Source organism: Durio zibethinus, chromosome 7 (assembly GCF_047325235.1).
Source record: "Durio zibethinus cultivar Kanyao isolate XHJ-2024 chromosome 7, ASM4732523v1, whole genome shotgun sequence".
NCBI lineage: Eukaryota > Viridiplantae > Streptophyta > Magnoliopsida > Malvales > Malvaceae > Durio > Durio zibethinus.
In genome coordinates this window covers 27,863,278-27,881,184 of record NC_143168.1, presented here as the reverse complement: position 1 = coordinate 27,881,184, position 17,907 = coordinate 27,863,278, and the positions used below count along the sequence as shown (strand labels likewise).

General features: G+C 29.4%; 3 protein-coding genes across 3 annotated transcripts; 1 reads left to right on the top strand and 2 right to left on the bottom strand.

The window, feature by feature from the left end:
- The first annotated feature begins 7,161 nt into the window (after positions 1–7,161).
- Positions 7,162–8,589, top strand: LOC111277637 (uncharacterized). The gene is made up of 5 exons (XM_089763463.1): positions 7,162–7,220; positions 7,476–7,567; positions 7,666–7,831; positions 7,967–8,424; positions 8,468–8,589. Exons 1-5 carry the CDS (start codon positions 7,162–7,164, stop codon positions 8,587–8,589), a joined length of 897 nt encoding a protein of 298 aa, XP_089619589.1.
- A 3,183-nt stretch (positions 8,590–11,772) lies between these two features.
- On the bottom strand, positions 11,773–13,303 carry LOC111277321 (Rubber elongation factor protein (REF)). The gene is made up of 3 exons (XM_022863693.2): positions 13,015–13,303; positions 12,693–12,917; positions 11,773–12,392 (listed from the first exon to the last, which is right to left on the bottom strand). The coding sequence occupies exons 1-3, from the start codon at positions 13,048–13,050 to the stop codon at positions 11,925–11,927; spliced, it is 729 nt and encodes a 242-aa protein (XP_022719428.2). The 5' UTR covers positions 13,051–13,303; the 3' UTR covers positions 11,773–11,924.
- Positions 13,304–15,357: 2,054 nt separating this feature from the next.
- RALFL22 (ralf-like 22) lies at positions 15,358–16,101 on the bottom strand. Its single transcript, XM_022864387.2, has one exon. The coding sequence runs from the start codon at positions 15,935–15,937 to the stop codon at positions 15,581–15,583; it is 357 nt and encodes a 118-aa protein (XP_022720122.2). The 5' UTR covers positions 15,938–16,101; the 3' UTR covers positions 15,358–15,580.
- Between the last annotated feature and the right edge of the window lie 1,806 nt (positions 16,102–17,907).

Genomic DNA, 17,907 nt, shown 5'->3' with positions numbered 1-17,907 from the left:
AGGTTTTTATATTTCAAAAATAAGAAACCATTGAAAGGTTTACCCCTTGATTACAAATTTCAGCCCATCTATTTTTAAATATATTTCAAAAATAAAAAACCATTGAAAGGAGATAAGTATGTGTTCTCCAAATCTTTAGTTAGCCTTTTTGTTTCCTTAATCTTTGGTTTTATATCCTTTTTGACATTGGCATTACATTCTTGGCATTTGAAGCAAGTTACAAGATGATCATTAACAATCCCTGCCACTTGCATGAATGAATAAACAACAGTAGGTCCTACACAACGAAATCCTCTCGGCATCATATCTTTGCTCATGAGTTCAGCTTTTAGGGTCTTAGCTGGTACTGACGGGCATATCGAAACCCATTTCTTAATGGCATGTGGTTAACAAATGCCCAGCAATAGCTGCTGAAAGAATCAAATTCCTACTGAACCTGTAAATTTTAACAAACTTTCATATTCAATTTTTTTACATATTGTGGAGTTCAAACACAAACTAATTTACCTTCTGTACTTTGACACTTCTTTTTACCATCTGGCCTTCATGCTCCTGCTACAACCTTCTCTATACTAATATCTATGTGATTAGTCAAGAAAATGGTGTGTGGTTGAGGCATTCACTAGCGAGATAAGCATGTGTTCTCTAAATCTTTAGTTAGCCTTTCTGTTTCCTTAATCTTTGGTTTTATATCCTTTTTGACATTGGCATTGCATTCTTGGCATTTGAAGCAAGTTACAAGATGATCATTAACAATCCCTGCCACTTGTATGAATGAATAAACAACAGTAGGTCCCACACAACGAAATCCTCTTTGCATCATATCCTTACTCATGAGTTTAGCTTTTGAGGTCTTAACTGGTACTTGACGGGCATATCAGAACCTATTTCTTAATGGCTCATGGTTAACAAATCTCCAGCAATAGCTGCTGAAAGAACCAAATTCCTGCTAAACTTGCAAATTTTAACAAACTTTCATATTCAATTTTTTTACATATTGTGGAGTTCAGACACAAACTAATTTACCTTCTGTACTTTGACATTCCCCTTTAACTTCTCCTTTCATCTTACTGCATTCTGCCACCCCAACTTCTGTAGCCTCAAGAACAAAACATTTTATTACTTACCAACTAATTTACCTTCTACAGAGTTGACAGAACCACCAAAAGTGTTATCTTCAGACAAAGGTAGTTCCTAACAATAAAAACTGACATCTCACTTTTTCCATTATCTAAATTGTTCTGCTAACAATTTCTGATCATAGTAAAAACTAAAGTGTAAGAAGTTCTTATCATTTATATTTAACTAATATTCTTAAGAATTAAGTTTTTCTTTTATCTTATTTTTATTCATGAATAAATCTTTTATAAATAATACTATAAAAGAAGTTATTATCATGTGATCTTTTGTGCTTGCAATTAACTAAAATTATAGGCATGTCATAAATCAATAAAATATTTTTTTTATCAATGCATTACGGAAAAATCATGGCAGTTATCATTAAGACTCCCATCGTTACGAGAACTGAGGCATATTTTTTGAAAGCCATAAGATTGATGAAGAAATTATCATAATATCGAATGAGTGATGATTTTGTGAACCATATTATCAAAGTCAATCGTATAATTCAAGAATTGATATGGTCTGGATGTACGCTCATTAGAAAATATGAAAAGAAATATCAATTGTTGAAAGATACACCTTTAACCCCTATTCAAAAGAATCCTTTACATGAGATTTGGACGAGACATCCCAAATATAAAACATTGATTAAAAAATTTGTGAAAGATTATGTAAGAATGGGAGCAAGGAGGAGTGCAACCCTTTCTGTTTGCTCAAGCCTTCGTAATGGAAAAAACAAAATTCCTAGATATCCATGGATAAGAAATGTAAATGTAAAACTATCAAACGAATTTTTAGATTCTATTCCTGTTATTAGAAAAATAATATGTACTAATTAGGAACAAAGCTTAATGAATATTTAGTATGATTTATTACGAAATTTGTTTATGGATTCAATATTGATATACTATGTTTCAAATATATGTATGATAAGTTTTGATTATTTTTTATTTCTCAAGTATTGTTTATTTTAATTTTTGAATTTTATCAAATATGATATATCTTTTTCCTTTTAAAATTATTTTTTAATTATTTAGATAATATCCTTTTAAATTTTAAAATATCAATTGTAGCTTTATCTTAATATATTTCATAATTTGTTTTTAAGTTTAAGTTTTAGTATATACTATATCTTACAAAATGTAAAGTTAGAGTAATAATATTGTTATATTTTGTAGGTTCCATACGTAAGCCTTTTATTTTTGTCTTTGACATTGACTTAATCAATTAATATTTTTTCTCTCAATTAATCTTTAACTTTTTTTTTAATCATTGTAAATCTACCTATAACTCATCTATGATATTGTGTTTTAATTATGATTTAAAAACAATATAGAAATTAATCTCAATAAATGTGTTTATCTTAAAAGATGGTAGGCCGTTTGCTATTTCTTTCAAGTGACTAAAAGTAAAATGGGTTGAAATTATGTACTATTGCAAAAAAATGAAATCTTTTTTAATATATAAAAGCAAATATTTTCAAACTTTCATCAAAATATTTGGTTATGATTTTTTTACTGAATAAAAAAATAGTATATTTATTCACCTGATAGAAAATCACTCAAGAAATTAATATTTAAATAATTATACTAACTTTTCTTTCCATAAATTTAATGAATTAGATGGATCGAAATATTTTAGAAAAGAAAATTTGTGACAAAAAGAATTTTGAAAAGATATTATCAAAAGAAAAAAAAAAATCAGCAGCCAGATGAGTTACTATCTTGAGAGGAAAACTTTTCCAAATTATACCTTTAAGCCAAGAAAAGTTCCTATTTTTAGAGACTTTCTGCCATTTTATGGACAAACTACTCCAAAACTTGCAAATGAAGAGTTGGATAAATTGGAAACTACTCTAAGTCTGAAAGCGAAAACAAATATAATTGATGAGATTGAACATGATCCTTCAAAAATAATAGATGATAAAAATGATTATGCAAGTGATGAAGATAGTGTTAGTAGCAAGTATAAAGCTTTTTAAGATAGTATTTGGAGTAATTGTATTACATATTAAATTTATTTTTATTTTTCTTTTAATGTTTATTTTATAAATTCAATAAATGTATGAAAATTATTGTCTTCATCACCTGATATTATGCATCATTTAGTTGTTCATATTGTTTATAATAAAAATTTGTTCTTTTGTCATTAGGTTGTCCTTAAATGTTAGCCATACTTTTTTCATTTATCTTTATTTTGTAATCTACTTAATTGCTTATTGAATTGAATTAAAGATTAATTTTTGGGTGTAGATTTTCAACCGACCTTCATAATTATCTCATTTTTGACAAATCAATCCAAGGTATGTTATAAGCTAACTTTGCTATATATCTTTTTTGTTTTTTATTAAATATGAAAAAATTTACATGGTTATACATAATACTATTTTACATGCACACTGATAAATAAATAAAAAGTTAGACATATAGATAGATTTTGCAATATATGATGTATATATACATGATCTCAAAATAATTTTATTTTTTAATTATATTTTTTAATTTAGAGTTTTAAATAGGTCAATGGAATCAAAAGAATGTAGGCAACAAAGACGGGATATTTTAAACCAACGTGAAACTAGGAGAAATGTTCGTTCACGTAACTCTTTGTTTGGAAATCAACAAACTTATCCCATTTCAATTGGTTCATCATCGACCATTCCAGCACCAACTCGACCAATGAATACAATTTGGTTATCCCAAATGAATATAGAGAACGTTTGTCCAAATATTATCAGATTTGCTAATGAGTCACCTCTATTGGTCACATTTACTGGTAATAGTTCAATAACAGAATATAATTCATGACAATATTTAAGACAAGCAATAGCCATTCCATCAATACTGCTAATGCCGATGGAATTATCTTCCATTCTAATCAAGACTCCAACATCTCAGAAAATAATGCAATTAGCAAAAAGACCATTGTTACTAACTTTGCAACCATTAATGATGTCAAGAGAAGATTTTTATACACATTCTACCCCCCATTAATTCCTCTTTAAGATTGTCATTTTTCTCGACGTGTCCATCAACTATGACTTAGACAGATTTAAACTTTAATTCAGCTTTTCATCTTGAAAATGATGCTAATTATTCCTCACAAGGTACATTACATTCATTGCGTGAATAAATCAATTTTTAAATAAAAAACTTTCTTTATTATTTTTATTTAAATTTAAATCGTTAATGTAGACGGTGAAGAACCTATAGAGATAGATGGTTATCAAGTTGAGTTTGATGGTGAAGAAAGTATAGATCAAATGACATACATAAGTAAGTTACAAATAAGTTATATTATATTAGTTAAAAAAATAATTTAATTAATACTAAATTCAAACAACTATAAATATTATTTATAGGAAAATATCTTGAACCATGAAACTTTGAAGGACCTACAGAAGTTTGTAGAAGTTGTGGAGCAATAATGTGGTATGAAGAAAGAATTGATAAACACAAAAATGCAAGAAATCCAAGGTTTGGGTTATATTGTCTGAATGAAAAAATTCAACTACATCTATTGAAAGAGCCCTATGATTTCTTAAAATGATTGCTTGATCATAATGGAGGCTAACGTGTTGTGAAATTTAGAGATAATATTCGAGTATATAACTCTATGTTTGCATTCACCTCTATTGGTGGGGTCATAGATGAGAAAATTAATGATGTTGGGGGTCCACATATTTTTAGAATTAGTGGACAAAACCATAACAAGATAGGCTCTTTATTTTCAACCAATGGTGCCAAGCCTAAATTTGCACAGTTGTATATATATGATACACAAAATAAGGTTACCAATAGGTTGAGGGCCATAAAATCCAATGAATTTAGCAATAGTTTGGATACTAAAATTATTTGTGGCTTGTTGGTAATGCTTGATGAGCACAACCAACTAACAAAGGTATTTAGAATGGTAAGAGATAAGTTTTGAGAGTCAGATTATGTGCTTGTAAGTATCAAGTTGATTCGTACATGCAGAAAGGATGATCGACAGTATAATTTGCCAACTGCATTAGAAGTTGCTGCTCTAATTGTTGAAAATGGTGATGAATCGACAAGTAAAAGAAATGTGGTTATACAAAAAAATGAATGTGGCTTACGATGTATCAGTGAACTGCATCTAAGTTTTATGGCAATGTAGTATCCATTATTATTTCCATATGGAGAGGATGGATATCACACTGACATAATGCATAGAGAAATAGAAAGTCAAAATTCAAAAAGAAAGAAACTTACCCAATGACAATAGCATGTTTTTCGACTACAATTTCGAGAAAATGAAGGGCATACTCTAATTGGTAGTGGTCGTTTAACCCAGCAATAATTGGTTGATTGTTTCACGAGCATGCAAGCAGAAAGATTTAGTTGGGTCATAAAAAATTAACCAAAGTTACGATGTGACATCCTGCAAGGATTGAAAGATGCAATATTGAAAAGAGACACAAGACCTTTTTTTATTGGGAAAAGGATCATTTTGCCATCATCTGTCATTGAAAGTCTAAGGTATATGGTGCAAAATTATCAAGATTTAATGGCAATATGTAGATGGGCAGGTCTTTCAAATTTATTCTTAATTTTCACATTTAACCCCAAATGGCCTGAGATTAAAGAATTCTTGAAGTTAATCCCTGGACAAAAACCTAAAGATAGGCCTAATGTGGTCACTAGAGTGTTTAAAATTAAGTTAGACCAGTTAATTAAAGATTTGAGAAAAAGAAAACATTTTGGACGAGTTAGAGCAAGTTAGCAAAATTTATCTTTAAACTATTTTATTTATTCAGTTTTTTTAAATAATAATGACTAAAATTTACAAATATCTTAGTGCAATAGTATACACCATTGAATTTTAAAAAAGAGGTCTACCACATGTTTACATTGCATCTTTCTCATTTCGAATGGTAAGTTAACAGATGTATCATTAGTAGATCGTTTGATATCTACAAAGCTTCTCAATCAGCAAGTAGATCCTATTGTTTACAACGCAAGTGTTCAATTAATGATGCATGGTCCATATGAAAATGCAAACACGACATTTCCATGCATGATAAATGAAACGTGTTCTAAGCATTACCTAAAATAATTTCAATCTCAAACAACTATTAATGAATATGGATTTCCTATCTATAGACGAAAAAATGATAACAAGACTGCAACTATAAGTGCTATTGAATTATATAATACATGGGTTGTTCCTCATAATGTCGATTTGATTGTAAAATATGATTCTCACATTAATGTTGAGTTATGTAACCAGTCTAGATGTATTAAATATTTGTTTAAGTACATGTGTAAAGGAAAAGATAAAACAACATGTTTGATTTAAGATAATGCATCAATCAGCAAGAAAATTGGTAGAGAAATTATCACTGAAGTTGATGAGATCAAAAAATACTTAGATTATCATTATGTATCGACTTTCGAAACATGTTGGAGAATATTTCAATTTGATATACAACATTATGAGCCAGCTGTAGAACGATTAACATTCCATCTACCACATGAAAAAAATATCATTTTTCATGATGATGAAGATTTACATGACATTTTAAGTAGGCCAAATGTAAATAATACAATGTTCACATAATGGATGTGAACAAATGAGTTGTATAAGGATGTAAAAAATTTAACCTATGTTAATTTTTCAACAAAATGGGTTTGGTGCAAAAGTAAGAAAGAACGAAAATTTAGAATGAGAGAAAGGTCTGTTGGCAGATTATTTTATGCTCATCCATTTTCTGGGGAAAGATATTTTCTAAAGATACTTCTCAATATCATAAAAGGCATTAGATCCTTTGAAGATATAAGGATAGTTGATAAGATTGTTAATCCGACTTATAAAGATGCTTTTAGAGCATTCGAATTGTTTGAAGACGATTATGAGTGGCATGAAACATTATGTGAAGCATCTCTATGGGCTACCGGACATCAACTACATGATCTATTTGTTACCATTCTTTTGTTTTGTGAAGTTACAGAATCGAATGAGTTATGGAACAAGAATTAGGAGATGCTCTCTGAGAATATTTTATATCAATAAAAAATGGCATATAGACGACCAAACTTAAATTTGACTCTTGAGCAATTGCAGAACTATACTTTGTTTGAGATTGAGAAGATAATAAAATAAAATGAAAGATCATTAAAGGAGTTTAAAACTATTCCTTACCCTAATTTTGTGTCAGTCGTTTATGAACACAATTTTTTAGTTTTGGAAGAAATGAGTTATGATAAAGATGCATTATTATGAGATCATAATAACCTATATGATAAACTCAATAGTGAAAAAAAACTGTATATGATGCTGCTATCCGTTCTGTGGACAATGTTAGTGGTGAAAATTTTTTTTGTATATAGAAGTGGAGGTACTGGAAAAATATTTTTGTGGAGAACAATTATTTCTAAAATTCGATCTCAAGGTAATATTGTTATTGCAGTTGCATATTTAGGTATTGCTGCTTTATTATTGCCATAGGGGAGAACAACACATTCTAGTTTTAAAATTCCTATAAAGTTAGACAAAAACTTATTTGTGATGTTAAGCAAGGCAGTCCATTTACTGATTTACTTAGTAGGGCAACTTTGATCATATGGGATGAAGCTTTAATGACATACAGATATGCATTTGAAGCTGTTGATCGTATGTTACAAGATATTATGCATTCCAAAGATCCCAATTCTAAAAAAACTATGATATTAGGAGGTGATTTTAGGTAAATATTGCCAATGGTTCCTCGAGGTAGCATAAAGAAGATTATAGCTGCTACAATTTTTAGATCTGAAATTTGGGAATATTGTCAAATATTTACTTTTTCTATTAATATGGGATTGAGAAATCAATCATGCAGCTTAATATTAGACTTTAGCCAATGGTTATTAAACTTAAGTGATGGCAAGTTGCCTTTAGTTGAACCAAGTGAAAATGCAGATTCAACATGGATTAATATTCCGGATGAGTTTTTAATTTCGCATGAAAATGATTCAATAAGGCAAATTGATTGTACATATCCTAATTTGGAAAATACATTTAATAATCTATCTTATTTAAAGGATCGAGCTATATTAGCACTGACGAATGAAGTAGTTGATCAAGTCAATATTTATATACTTTTCAAGCTTTCTGGTGAAGTAAAAAAATATCTCAATGCTGATAGGATTTCACCTACCTCAGCTAATGTTGAAGAACAATCAATTTTATATCCTCAAGAATTCTTGAATTCACTTAAGTTTCTCACACTACCTAATCATGAAATTGATTCGAAAGTTAGGGTTTCCTATTATTCTTTTGCGCAACATAAATCAAAGTGTTGGTCTTTGCAATGGTACTAAATTGGTTGTCACAAAATTAGGCTCTAAGGTAATTGAAGCTGAGACAATAACTGAGACTAATGTGGGGAGTCGATTGTTCATCCCCCGAGTGGAAATGTCCCTTTCAGAATCAAAATGGCCGTTCACTCTAACACGAAGATAGTTCCTAATCAAAGTTTGTTTTGCAATGACTATAAACAAGAGTCAAGGACAAACATTTGAAAATGTCGATGTGTATTTGCCAAAATTGGTTTTCACTCATGGCCAATTATATGTAGCTACTTCCAAAGTAACATCACCAGAGGGATTAAAATTTTTAATTGAAAATAATGATCATGATATTCATTCGTGTACAAATAATATTGTATACACTGAGGTGTTTGATGATGTTTTCCAAAGTTGACACACTTGATTTAATATTTAATTGTTTAATGTATACATATATTTACAAATTTTATGCATTTTTATTCTAATTATATTTAATATTTAATTATTCAAAATTTTCATTCTTTTCTTATAGGGCATGATGTAAGGTTACCAATACTTATGACAGATTTCAACAATTGGAGACCAATGAAAGGTTAAAGTAAGAATCACTAGAATGTGGGATGCTGTGAATTTTAATAAAAATGAAAAAGTTATAGGTTTGGGAATGATTCTGTTGGATGAAATTGTGAAAGCTTTTATTTTCATTAATTTGTACATAATAGGCTATTCATTTTATGTATCTCTAATAAAATTATTCAATAAACGTTTTCTTTTTTTTTTTACAGGATGATCACATTCATGCAATGGCATTCAAAAATTTGGCATACAAGTATCGTACACTACTGATGGAAGGAAATGTTTACATGATTTAAAATTTCTAAGTTTGCAATGTGTCTAGCTCATATCGAACTGTGAAAAATGATTTGATGGTTTACTTCAAACCTAATACATTTGTCAAGATTCTTAATGGTTTGAATAGTTCACTTAAGTTGCATAAATTTGAGTTTTTGGAGTTTGATGCTATTCAATCACATTATCATGATAAAACATATCTGACAGGCCCATTGACTTCACCTTTATATAATTCTTTTTAATTTTGCATTTTATATTAATTTGACTAATTATGCTTTGAAACTATTTGATTCTTAAATATATTATTGGAAAATTGAGCAAGATAAGTTCAATCGTGAATCGAGATGTTTGAGGTGAAAAAGTAAATAAAAGGGTATTAGAAATTAAAAAAATACAAGGTATGCATTGAGAAATACTTAATTAGATAATGCATATTTGAAATTAATTGTTTAACTAACTATTTTGATTTTTTTCTCATAGTGGGAACTCAATGGAAATTACTCTTTGGGGTGGAGTTGCATATCAACTTGACGATAGTATTTTAGTAAGCAATAATGAAACTGTCATATTAGTTGTGACATCCACTATTGTCGAACAATTTAAAGGTAAGTAAAAAAAAAAATTATATTTTAATTAATTTAGTTTTAATCCCAATTATTTGAACAATGTTTCATATATTGAATATTTAATTTAGGTAAATACATTTTATCATCTACATCTACAACAAAGGTATACAAGAACTTGGATATACCTGAAGCTGGTATAATTCTAAATAGGTTCTTACATATTTATCAATAGTAGATATAAAGTTACTTAAAAAAAATATTAAAGCATAAAAAGGATATAATGCATTTTACAAAATATATATTTATAATTTTCGATGCAAATACAGTCAAATTGTTAGTGATTTTCAAGTCTAATAGTATCTGATGCTAATAAAAGAAGTTGTATCTTCCAAAGAAATATTATTTGCAAATAGGAAATCGATAGCTGATATTTATCATGTTATGAATAACAATTCATACAAGGTAAGAACTATAGACTTTACTTAAATATATTTCAATTTAAATATATATTGTATTATAATTAAGAAAAATACTTCTTAATTTTACTACCAACAGGAGAAAATGTTCACCTATCGAGGTACTATAATGCAAATCAACACGAGGTATGAATGGTATTATTTGTCATGTGCAATGCATAGAAAAAAGGTGTTAGAAGTTGACTGAGGTTATGCTTGCAACGATTGTGTACATCAAACCCAACTTTCAGTTGTAAGGTATCGTAAAATTTCATCATCATTATATGTCAATTTAAGTAAAATTTATTGAGATATTTTAAAATAAGTAACTTTTAAAACATAATCATTTGGATATTTACTTTTTTTTTTTTTTTCAATTAAAAGTAAGTTTAATTATTATTAATATTCCATAATAGGTACAAGTTAATTGTCAATGTATCAGACAAGCTTGGCAATGCACCATTTGTCTTTTTTGATGGGAAAGCTAATCGAATTCTAAAGTATATAGCTGAATAATTATTTCAAATGAAAAATTAGGTTATATCATATTCAAAATAATTTTCTAAATTTGTATGAATATCAATGTTATTTAATTAAATTTGTATAAAACTTATTCACAAGAAAATGGAGATGCCAAAGTGAAAAAAATATTGGAAGAGTTGATAGTTCGTTCATATATTTTTAAAGTAGAACTCAATGATTACAATTTTTTTCATGAAAGTTCAAGATTGACTGTTACACATGTTCATGAAATACTTTATGTAGAGGAAAGTCAGTATTTACTTGAAAAAATACAAAAAATAAGTAGTTTAATACATTTCATTAAAATTTTTTGCCAATAATTTTCTTATATAATTGTTTATAATTTAATACTATTATTTAAATTTTAAATTATTTTATTTCAATTTTTACAAGAACATAATTTCATATCAAATATCAACCTCAAAGCAATTGAAAGGGACAGATATGAAAAGCCATATAGATGCTGAAGATTATGATATTATTGAAACTCTTACAAAAAAATATGTACACAAAAATAAGATATCATGTATATCATTTAAATATTTAAAATCATTATTTCTCCTAAATAAATAAAACTTGTCTTAAAATTACATAAATTTACAAGTGTACAAAAATGATAAAAAAAAGTTGCAAATTGAATAAAATTCATTTGAAGTGATAAAACTTTTAGCTTCTATTTTAATATTTTGTTGGCATAATTAATAATATTTTATACAATATCTTTTGGATATTTTTTCTTCCTCCAATATTATTTATTATATATTTAAAGTTTAATAATTTGTTAAGTAAAATTTTTATTTTTATTATGATTTAATATTTTAATTATAATATTTATATTATATATATTTTTTGAATATGTTAATAATTTAATAATATTAATTTACATTTTTATTTAAATTTAAATAAAATAAGCGGATAGCAAACTAGTAAAACAGAATAAAACAAGATCAGTTTCCCTTGAACTTCACAACAAACAAAATCATTTCAATTAAAAAAAAAAAAAAACCACATGAAAATAAAATCCAAATCCATAGCTTTGTCTATCACAAGAGAGTAATAGTTCTATCTTATGCAAACATATATAATCATAAGTAAAATAAACAGATTCAAGCAAATCAACTCTGGGAGAGCAGTGGCTCTGATTCAGACTTCTCTTCACCAAACACCTTGGCAATCTTCTCTGAAGGAACCAATGGCATATATGAAGCAACCTTGTACCCTTTCTCTGCACTGCTAACCACTGTCTGGTTATACTTTTCGCTGCAATAAGCAGCAGCGGGAACAACCACTGAAGCTACATGAGGGAAGAGAGGAAGTTGGTTGAGTTTACGCCAAGCTGAAACAGCACATTGTTCAGCTCTCGGCTCATATTTTGCACAAAGCCCTTTTGCTGTGGGTTCATACTTGGTGTACACAGATTTTGCATATCCTGAGGCAGTGCTCACAACCCCAGCACGATGAACCTCAGAAGCCACATCCCGAGCCACCGCTGGAGCCTTCTGGGCGGCCGAGATGGCTTCGGATGAGACCTGCTTGATCACTGGAGGGACACGACGATCAACCTTGGTCACAGATTCATCAACCTGGAATAGAAAACAAAGAAGAATTTCTTTAACAAATCTTTGGGTACTATCTTTTTTTGTCAATCAAACATTTGAACTAACAATTTCTGCAATTTCGATTAAAACCATGGTTTTGCAACTCAACCCAAAATTTATACTTTGATTAAAGGTTTTGAAAGAATAAATTTTTAATGGCATTTTGCATATCACAACAATCCCACATGACCACATCACAGAATCTCAAAACTAAGTTATTGAGTCTGATTTTACTTATTGCCCTTTGCTAGTCAAAAACCAACTTTAATGAAACAGAGACATTACCTTGCGATCGACAAACTTGAGAAGCTCAACGGGGACATCATGGTACTTATCATAAACCGGTCGGACCACACTCTTAACCGTTCCCTCGACGGTCTCGACACCGCACTTCAACGGTCCCGACCTTTCCTTAGCGTAAACGTAGACGTTGGATAAGCACAAAACCGCATGGACAGCCGCTACTTGCACGAATTCCAAGTATTTCAGCCTCTGTTCTTCCTCTTTAGCCTTTCAAATTCCAATCAACATAAAATTAAAAACAACAAAATTGATTACCCAACAAAAAAAAAAATCGAAAAAGAAGGAAATTTTTAATGAAAAATACCATGTCTTGCTCGAAGCTCGAGTCCCCCTGAGCCATAACAGAAACCGCTGTGAACTGAAGAAATCGGAGAAAGCAAGGAATGAAAGGGTACGATTGTCTTTTGTTGTGGCGTTGAATTGTGAGAGAAAGAGAACAAAGGAGGTTGATTTTTATAGGGTTGGAATAGTTAGCGGTAGCGATTAAGAACCGGTGACGAAACGTGTCGGTTAAGCATTTATGTGCGTTTGAGAGAGCGGTCAACGCGGTGGCGTTGAGTGCTTAGTGGCTAAGTTAAGGTACCGTACCATGCGAAGGAACTAGGAAGTGAGAAATGACGTCAACTAACCAAGACCAAGGATCCTGTTTCCACCAAGGCTTAGAGTTCTAGTCTTCCACAAAGCAGACATGGTTTGCTAGATTTGACACAGACTATGTAAGCCTTTTGAAAATTTGGGTGTAGAAGCTAGTACTGTGGATCTCGAATCAATTTTAATCCCCCGTTCTTGTTAATAGAAGTGGCCCAACAGATTGAATTGGGCCTAAAAACTAAAAAAAAAGCCTAATTTTTTCAAATCGAGTAACCCATGTAGGTGTCATACTTTGAGGTACTATCCGTTCATTAAATCTCATAATTTTATTTTATAAAAATTAATTCATAAATTAAAAAAATTTTAAATATTTGAATTTCGAATCCAATTCTAATACATAATTAATGTAAAATTCAGTACTTATTTTTAAAATCTTGATGGTACATCATTAATACCTCTAGAATTAATTTTCATGTCAAATGTCATAATTCATATCAATTTGTAAGATATTATTTATTTTGATCCATAAGACCTCACAATTTTATTTTACAAAAAATAATTCTAAAGTTTTAGGTGGTGTAAATATTTAAAATTTGAAACTAACTCTAGTATAAGTTTACAAACTGTCCAAATCTCAGCTTCAGTTCATATCAATTTTGAAACTAGCTTGCAGAAGCATTACAATATATCCCAAAATTTTCCAATTTGGTATCATGTTTTGGATATGAATGTTAGTACAAGATAAATCAGAATTTTCTCAGCTTTTTCATCTCCTTGGTGGTTGCTTATACACAATCTGATGGGATTTAAAGGCCCAGCAAGAGCTATTATACGTCCAAGCTTCTGCCAGTTTTAAGTTTGATATCTGGCATGGCCAACCACCAGATATAAATAACACCCAGTAATGTTATTAAGCCCTTGGGATGTTCAAAATTTGAAATTTGTTATCATTTAATCCTGAATTCATAGCTTTACGCTACATTTTAGCCACAATATTCAATCAGAGATCGATGTTTTTCCTTTTGAGATTGTAAGCTTCAACACACACACACACACACACACATATATATATATATATATATAAAAGAGCTTTACTTGCATTGTTATTGCAATAACTGTTTGGAAAGTGAAAGCAAATAGCAAACAGAGATTCAAAGCTGTTAACCAAGGAAAAGAAAAAAGATTGAACAACAGTGTAAAAGTAGGAGAGAGGGACCCCTTTTTGGCATAATTTTGGGTTGGGTCCAAAGGGGACCCATTGCAATTGGATTTGATTTGATTCAGGGAATATGTTAGGCTGTGATGGACCCATCATTATTCGTTTCACCACCCATCCTTACAAAACATGCCATTGCCATCTAAAGAATTCACAATTGTTAAAATTACTTTTTGAACTTACTTTTTTTCAAAAGAAAGAGTAAAAAGAAGGAACCTCTGCATTTTGTTTTTGAATTATTCAATAATATTCATCATTGATAATTTTAAATATGATATAATAATATAATAAAAATAATATAAATAAATGTGATATAATAATACAATAAAAAATATAAATATAATTTAAAATTTTATAAAAAATCATTAATAAATTTAATAAAATAAAAAATATATATTTTATATTTTTATATCGTCGTAATTTTTATGTAAAATAAAATATATGTACACAAATTAGCAATATTAGCCTGGTCTACTTCACGTGAAGGAGTTTCAATTCAATGTACCATGCACTTGGGTTATAAAAATATAACCTTTCAGTTATATTATACTTGTAAAATACAAAACCAATTATTATCCAAGGTGTGGATGATAACAAATAATCCAAAGCTTGATGAGAAATTAAACTGGAAAAAAAAACATAATCATTGAAACAAAAATGACTCAAATGGTTACTTTCTTGTCACTCCATTCAAAATCTGTTACCCCAAATAGAAAATCATTTTCAGCTAATCCCTTTCCAACTTTCATATGTCCTATCAAAAACTTTCTTGATGCAAAAATCTTTCTTTTTCTAGCCATGAACTGAAGTTTGCTGTAAAATCACCCATAACACCAAAAATACGGGGAAAATATAATAATCTTTTACAGAAACATTAAAAACAAAATAAATTTATAACAACAATATTTTCAACAATAACATGAAAAACCCATCACCACCCACCAATCTCTCCATAACTCATCGTTTCTTTCTTTTTTCATGTATAACAATCAAACCCATTCCCCCAAAAGACAGTGAAAAAATGGGAATCGTAGAAAGAAATTAAAATAAAAAAGGAAAAACCTCAGCTCCTGCACCTTGTAATTTGGCTGCAGCCACGGCTATAAGGGTTAGCCTGAGCTCCAGGCTGGCAATTGTAATAGGAAGCACCACGCCGGGAACAGGGGACGGTGTTCCTCTGAAGCGCACCGTAGCTGATGTACCTGGTGGTTTGTAAAATACGCCGGCTGATCTCCGATTCCAGCTCGAACTCTTCCCCTTCTAAGCACTCAGCTATGGAACCCTTGCATGGCGATCTGGTGGTGGGTATCCAACCGAGGATTGGCTGCTGCTGGTGGCCCCCACTCGCATCAACGGCCATTACCACAATCGCCATGATCATGGCACAGATCACAACAAGCTTACAATTGAGTACAGCCATTGCAACTTCAGAAACTCCCCACTCTTTGCTCTCTGATTTCTGGGCTTTCCTTTCTTTGGCTTTAAATTTTCTTGCTTTCTTACTTCTGCTGTAGCTGTTTTCTCTTGCCCTTGGTGGCTTTGTTTTCAATTTTCTTTCTGTTTTTGAGTTTTTAAAACACAAGGGGGAGAGAGTCGGTAGGCACTGATTATAAGTAATTTGGTAAGTTTAAATGACACCGACTTGGCTGTTTATTACAGACATGCCATTAGTGTGTCGCTTTGGATGAAATTTGTAATGTGCTTTTACTATATTAACCAATACCCACGCCCTTTAGACTTTTGGCAATTGAAAGATAAAGAAATGGTTCATTTATATTTTATATTACCAGAAATTTGACTAAACTTTTATTTTAGGTATTGAAATGGTAAAAGGATGATGAAAAATGAGAATTGACTAAGGGATAATGGCATATTTTGTGAAAGATTTAAGCCTAAACAATGGTTCTATTGCTCATTTTTTAGGTTTAATTTTTATGAATTTAAACTTTAATTAATTCATATAATTATTTTTTAAAATAACATTTAATAATTTTAAATTTTAATACCCATAATTATTTTTTTGTTTACAAATTATACTTTTTATAAAAAAATAAATATCTAATAATTACTTGCATATATTATTAGGATATTTTTATTGCTAGTAAATTTATGTTTTGTATTTTTACCATAAATCTAGCATAATAATACCTCAAACAAAGCTAAGCTCAAATTTAAAATTCATATTCAAAACTTGATTAAATTAAGTCATGTCCACAAACTTAACAATAACTCAATTGTCAACCTTAATAATTTATACATATAATTTGTTGCTATTTTAAATTTTCAATTTTATACCCAACACACACACATATACATATATATATATATATATATATATAACAGCTCAAAAATACTTGTTTTAAAGAAATTCTTCTGAGCTTGAAAGTGATAGCTAAGCTGCTTAGGGCCAGCCACATTTGTTAAAAAAAAAAAATTCCATGCTAATCACGCCGATTGGGAAAGCATAATAACATTGACTTCAAAAAGATGGCAATGATTAAAAGCAATGGCAACTTGGATATTAAAGTGAAAACATTGGGCAAAACCACAAGCCCAATCCTTTGGCTGACTGGTTGTCCCTCTCATTTACACATTAGAGTTTTGGTACAAAGAAGATGAAAGAAGAAAACAAAATTAAAGATTAAAAGAAAAAATTAAAAAAAAAAGGAAGGACAGCATCTAGGGTTTAGGTTATCATGCATCCTTCCATCTCCAAAGTTCATCCAAGAATCTGTCAACCGAAACACCTTCTCTTTCCTAATCCTCACCTCATCGCTGTTACCGTTTACTAATAATCAGCCATTTGTTCCTTTTTATTACTAATTTTTAATAATAAAAAAAAATCTCAATTTGCGCACTTTTCTTACCTTATAAATTTTATAGCGCCAATCTTGACTATATCATTAGATTAGGCTTAATAATTCAAAATATGATACAATACTATAATAATAAAATAATATAAATAAAAATATAAAAATAATATAATTTAAAATTTTAATAAAAATTATAAATAAATTTAATAAAATAAAAATTTTATATTTTATATTTTTATATCAACATAAATTATAACATATAATTTTTATATAAAATATAATATAAATACAAAAATTATTAATATTTTATATGATACAAATACATAAATTATCAAATATATATTAGATGATTGCTTTTGAGATACTGTTGAATGTTGAGACTTAACAACTTTTTTACACTATGCAGCACATGATTGCATTACATCGTTTTATAAGTGAACCTCCAAAACTTTAGTTATAAAATGATATCCCTAAGTGGTGTGAAGGAAAGAGATCTAAAGGGGATAAAACACACAATCCAACCATCCAAATAAGGCTTGAGAAAGGAAAGATAAATAAATAAAAATCAAACGTGAAA

What these genes read in the sequence shown, in the direction of transcription:
- RALFL22 (XM_022864387.2), bottom strand. Translation starts at nt 15,937, where the DNA reads ATGGCTGTACTCAATTGTAAGCTTGTTGTGATCTGTGCCATGATCATG.
- LOC111277321 (XM_022863693.2), bottom strand. Translation starts at nt 13,050, where the DNA reads ATGGCTCAGGGGGACTCGAGCTTCGAGCAAGACATG. An exon ending in CGAGCTTCGAGCAAGACATG is followed by an intron (nt 12,918 to 13,014) that starts GTATTTTTCATT and finishes GGAATTTGAAAG; the next exon opens with GCTAAAGAGGAAGAACAGAG. An exon ending in TCAAGTTTGTCGATCGCAAG is followed by an intron (nt 12,393 to 12,692) that starts GTAATGTCTCTG and finishes TTTCTATTCCAG; the next exon opens with GTTGATGAATCTGTGACCAA.
- LOC111277637 (XM_089763463.1), top strand. Translation starts at nt 7,162, where the DNA reads ATGGCATATAGACGACCAAACTTAAATTTGACTCTTGAGCAATTGCAG. An exon ending in CAATTGCAGAACTATACTTT is followed by an intron (nt 7,221 to 7,475) that starts GTTTGAGATTGA and finishes TTTTGTATATAG; the next exon opens with AAGTGGAGGTACTGGAAAAA. An exon ending in TGCGCAACATAAATCAAAGT is followed by an intron (nt 8,425 to 8,467) that starts GTTGGTCTTTGC and finishes TCACAAAATTAG; the next exon opens with GCTCTAAGGTAATTGAAGCT.